We start from the raw sequence: 5,458 nt of genomic DNA, 5'->3' as shown, positions 1-5,458 counted from the left end.
AGAGACAGAGAGACAGAGAGAGACAGAGAGAGACAGAGAGACAGAGAGAGAGGGGGAGAGAGGGATGAGAAAGTTAGGAGGGGACAAGATGGAGGAGAGAACGAGAGGAGAAAAGAGAGATGGAGACAGAGGGGCGTGGAAAGAGAAGACAGAAGGAAACGAAAGGGGAGATAAAGAGGTGGGTAAAGAGAGAGGGGAGAGGAGAGATATGGAGAGAAGGGAAAGAATGAGATGGAGAGAGAGAAGAAAAGAGAGAGGGAGACAGACAGACGGGAAAGGAAAGAGAGGAGACAGTAGGAAACGAAAGGGAGGAAGAAAGAGGTGGGTAAAGAGAGAGGAGAGGAAAGAGATATGAAGAGAGGGGAATGAAAGAGATGGGGAGAGAGAGGGAAAGAGAGATATGGGGAGAGAGAGGTATGGGGAAAGAGAGAAATGGTAAAAAGAGAGAGAAATTGGAGGAGAAAGACTAGCAAAGAGAGAAAGGAAGATACAAAAAAAGGGAAAGAAGTAGCAAGAACGAAGCGGAGTTGGAGGGAAAGAGAAAGAGAGAGAGAGAGACATAGAAATTGTGTGAGAGAAAGAGAGAGAGTGTGTTAGTGTATATGTAAGCGAGTGTATGAATGGAAGGGGAAGAAGTGAAGGGGAAGAAAGAGTTTCAGTGGAAGAAGGAAAGTTAAGAAATGCTGTTAGTTATAATAATGTCAGACCCTTCACACCGACAACATCACTGTTGCTGAAGAAACATATAAAAAAAAATCCAGTCTTCTTCCTCTCGTGGCTGTTTCCAGTACAATAGGCTCCCCCACCACCACCACCACCACCACCATTGCTACTACCGCCAACATCGCCACTAATACTACCAATACCGGCACCAAACACCGTCACCACCAATAGCCACCATCACTACTACTACTACTACTACTACTACCATCATTAATAACCAAAACATCACTATTAATATCATAATCAGTACCGCGACCGCCAACACCACCACCATCACCGGTACCACCGCTAACACCACCCCCTAGGACATCACCGACACCACCACCACTACCACCACCATCACTACTACTACTACTACTACTACTAGTACTGAGCCCATCACCGACATCACCACCACCACCACCACCAGTACTTAATCATGGCGGACTATGCGAAACACAGCAGCAATACGGAGTGTAGCAAATTGACGGCGGCGGCTAAACAAGATGTAAATATGGAATTAGGAAAGGTAAGAAACCATTTGAATTATTAATGCGGAAAGAATATGGATGTTATTCTTCAATATTGAACAGCTGCAATGAAGCATATATTATACATACATACATATATAACGTACACTATATGTAATTTCATACACATTATTACATACGCATGTATTATATATATATATATATATATACACATCTGTATCATATTATTTACAAAGCACGGCCTGTAATGAGAAAAAAGTCAACGGATATCTTCTCTTGGGATCGAACCTCCGAACCCATGACAAGAGGAACTGATAACTCTAATCTTGTCTTAGACCATGCTTGTTGATGTCTGAGACATATATCGACATAAATCTAAAAAATATTTTTCATCCGTCTTCGTTCTAACTAAAGACACTTATTCACATAAATACACACATCATTATTAATATTATTATTATTCCGCCACTGTCAAGCTTTTGCCTTTCATCCTTTTGGGGCAATGGAATAAATACCATTTACGCTCTGGGGGTCAATGTAATCTACTAGCCCCCACCCTCAAAATTTCAGGCCTTGTGCCTTTAGTAGAAAGGATCATTATTATCATTATTATTATTATTATTTTGGTATAGCAAGGTGGGGAAGAGGACGATTCAATCATCGCTTAAATTCGAACCCCCTTGTTAATCAATTTTATTTAATACTAGCTGTTGCTTTATTTTATCTTGCCCGAATGATAAACAACATTACAAGAGACATTAAAGGTCCTGTCTGTGCCCCCGGTTCTGTTTTCGAACTGGTAAGTTAAATGCACATTTTAACACAAAAACAAACCAAATAGTTTGTTGCTATTTATTTAACACCAGGTCAGCTCTAATTGACATCTATGAGTAAAAGCGAGCCAACCATGAACAAGGTGTATTTATTAGTAATTTCACTTATAGTTAATGAAGTCATAGTTCCTTATGGTTCCGTGTGTGTGAAAGAAAGAGAGTGAGAGAGTAAGCAGTGTTATTAATGAGAGATTTAGCTGTTATTTCTTGCAAAGCGGTGCGACAACGTGTATGGTTTCTTTTGCGAATACAGTAAAAGAACTGTTTTGTTTTATGTGGCGTGTTTTTGTTTATTTTGCTTAGAACTAGAAATAGAATTAGTTGATGCTACGAAGCATCCATCATCCAATTTGACAACCAAACAGTCTTTAAAAAAAATAAAAATATTCTAACCACATTGGGAGTCCCTATAGAATAGCGTCGGAAAATTATACAGTGCATCAAAAAGCTGCAATTCATTTCGATGTTTTAAGCATCGTAAATAAAGATTCTGTCAAAAAGGAAATGAACAAATAAAATTAATAAAATAAAAATGCACAAATAAAATAATAAAATTGGTGATGGTGATCACTTTTTAGTCGGCCCTTTTGCGACTCTTCAGTTTTGACACCTTTTGTAAGAGAATTTTCAGATTTTGTTACGTATAGTTTTGAAGAATCATAAGATGTTTAAAATACAAATCTCCCCCCCCCCCAAAAAAAAATCTGTTTTTTGTTTGTAAATTCAAAACTGAAAAATCATGAATGAGTCGTAGGGTGTACGAGATTTTCTTCTACAATCAAAATTTTAAAATTTCATTTGTAGAATTGTATTCTATGATGTATGGAATTTACACGTCCAAAACTTTACAGTTTTGAGGACACTAAATAATTTCCGTTTCTGTCCGACAGGAATACCCCATCCAGCAATGTATATAAAAGAACATTTTACATAGCCGTTCATCCCGGCTACAAATACCATAGAAAATCTCTCTTTAACAATTGCGTATCGTCTTAAATAAGGATAATTTGTATTAAATAAGGATGCTGGATCCTAGATTTGACCGCCTGAGGTGTACCGAACAAGACAAAGGTGGTCTGGTCAAAGAAGGGACGTATTTAGTTATCGATCTAATCAGGGATGACTTAAAGCTAAGCAACAACGGCGCTAATCACTATGTAGTCATTCGGCTTGCTAGAAATAACGCCCAAGTCCCCCTTAAGTCATTACATTCTGCGGTTCTTAGAAAATGGAAGGACATAATCGATAATTTTGCCCTGGATATAATTTATTCATTTAGAAAGAGAGACTGGGATGGTCACAGCTGGAACGCCTGTGATCATCGATCTGTTCGATAATCAGAGATGACCGGCGACTACACGAAACTTGAGAGGTTTTCGAACGAAATCAATTATAACCAACAAACTTTATTGATTTTGCCGGCTTCCAGACGATTGTGTGCATATGCATGTGTGTGTGTGTATTTTGATCGCATTTTATTGCAGAATGCCTGTCGCCTTTAACTTGTTTCTCTCATATGATAATGTCTGTAGTTTGAATTGTAATCGAGATAATTCTAATTCTGTATATTGTTTCATTATATGAGACGGCCAGAATGTTGGATGTAGGCATTGATAAAGTCTATTATAATATCCATAAGAATTTTTGTAACCGTCCCCCAACCCCAGATACAAAAATAAAGTTGAGTATTGCACTCACGTCCATATGTAAACAAACATAAAAGCTATTATATAATAGACAGTAAATATTCATACGTATGTTTGTATACAAATATTTATACGCACGCATGTTTATGTATGTATGTACGTATGTAAATGTATATATGTATATATATGTGTGTGTGTATCTGTATATAATGCAAATGTAGAATTTTTGGTAAAAACAAGATGCAGTTTATAGCATTTGTTACTTACGTACGTTTCATCATTATGGCTATTTGAAACCTCTGCATTGGATGGTCCAAGTTTAATTGGATGCTGAATCAGAGCCGTTCATCAAGCGAGCGCCTTATAACGTCAGTAGTTCATATATATGAAAAAGAAGCACACTCTAAAGGCTGATCGGAGAGTGACCATTGGTTTCGCACCTATGAAGTGCTTAGCCGTATAGGCGCGAGAAACCAAAGGCCACTCTCTGACCAGCCATAACAATAAATTATATATATATATATGTGTGTGTGTATACAGGCGCAGTCCCAGGAATTTTTCGAAGGGAGGGCACAAAGTCAAAAGGGAATACAATTTTAGGAGAAAAGGGCGTGATAACATTATTTAGAAGGGCGCACTTCTTTTCTTGTGGGAGAGGGGTGGGGGCACGTGCCCCTCAGCTCCCCCCTTGGGTCCGCGCACGATATATATATATATATATTGTACTTTATTGAATAATATGTCTCTTCGAAATTAAGCTCAGTCATTAGAGGTAAACACACACGGACGGACACATTTTCACCCCATAAAGTATTTTAACCGTTTAACTTCACCCTTATCTGCGGAAATCAGTTTTATATACCAATAACTGTTTTTTGTTGAGATATGTCAAGTTTATTGAGGCAAGGTGACTTGCAGAAAATACCAATTTTTTTTTTTTTTTTTTTTTTTTGTAGATATTTAACTTAATCACTGGAATAGCCATGAAATTTAATTTCGCAGAGAAAGGGTTAATTCAGGCGAAGTTGGGTTATTTTCACTCTCTACGCATTACTGCACACACACACGCGCTGTGCATATTGTATCTGTCTAGTTATCAAAATGGTAACAAATTTCTGACTTATTCTTGATAGGTAGTTCCTACCTTGCTCACCCAGACGGCACACCCCTGATGTTGTATAACGTTTACTTCATAAGTATTTTTGTAGAACTTATTATTCAGATTAAAATAATAAATTATTGCATGGATTTAAGTTTTTTTAAAGAGTGGAACGTACAATTTCCTCCAAGTCAGACTGCCTCATGGCCCCAGTGGACAAAATGGAAAAGGCCACAGGCTTGACCATAAACCTGTCGAAGAGCGACCGATACCACGACAGTTTGTTTTCTCAGCAGCAGAGCCTGGGTTTGTAGCTAAGCACATAAGTTGCCGCTGGAGAAGGTATGAGAGCACTGGCATCCCAGAGGAGGGGCCTGCCGCTATGGAACGGGTAAATTGTCATACTGTCAGGCCTTTTATCGTCCCCTCAGTCTAGCCCCGCTGGCTCGAGCTGGGAAGGGAAGACAGCAGCGTCGAAAGATAAGGGAAATCGAATTAGATAAAGCTATAAACTATGTATGTAGAATATTGGATTAAGAGAAAAAAAATTTGAATAAAAACGGTGGTACCCCAGCATGGCCACAGCTCTAGAGCTGAAACTATAGTAAAAAGAATTAAAAAAAAAGCCGATAGTTCCCCGTGGGACACGAACCCATATCTTCTGTCCTATTGGCAGCCATCGACTGG

General features: G+C 38.5%; 1 protein-coding gene across 1 annotated transcript in view; it reads left to right on the top strand.

Annotated features, from left to right (window-relative positions):
• The window catches only part of LOC106879688 (uncharacterized), a 2,176-nt gene extending 1,879 nt beyond the window's left edge, over positions 1 to 297 (top strand). Inside the window, exon 3 of the mRNA XM_014929366.1 lies at positions 235 to 297. Within this exon, the coding sequence (XP_014784852.1) occupies positions 235 to 297 (63 nt within the window). The remainder of the gene's footprint in view (positions 1 to 234) is intronic.
• The last annotated feature ends 5,161 nt before the right edge of the window (positions 298 to 5,458 follow it).

This window comes from Octopus bimaculoides, chromosome 21 (assembly GCF_001194135.2).
Source record: "Octopus bimaculoides isolate UCB-OBI-ISO-001 chromosome 21, ASM119413v2, whole genome shotgun sequence".
Classification (NCBI taxonomy): domain Eukaryota; kingdom Metazoa; phylum Mollusca; class Cephalopoda; order Octopoda; family Octopodidae; genus Octopus; species Octopus bimaculoides.
This window is presented reverse-complemented; position numbering and strand designations above follow the sequence as displayed.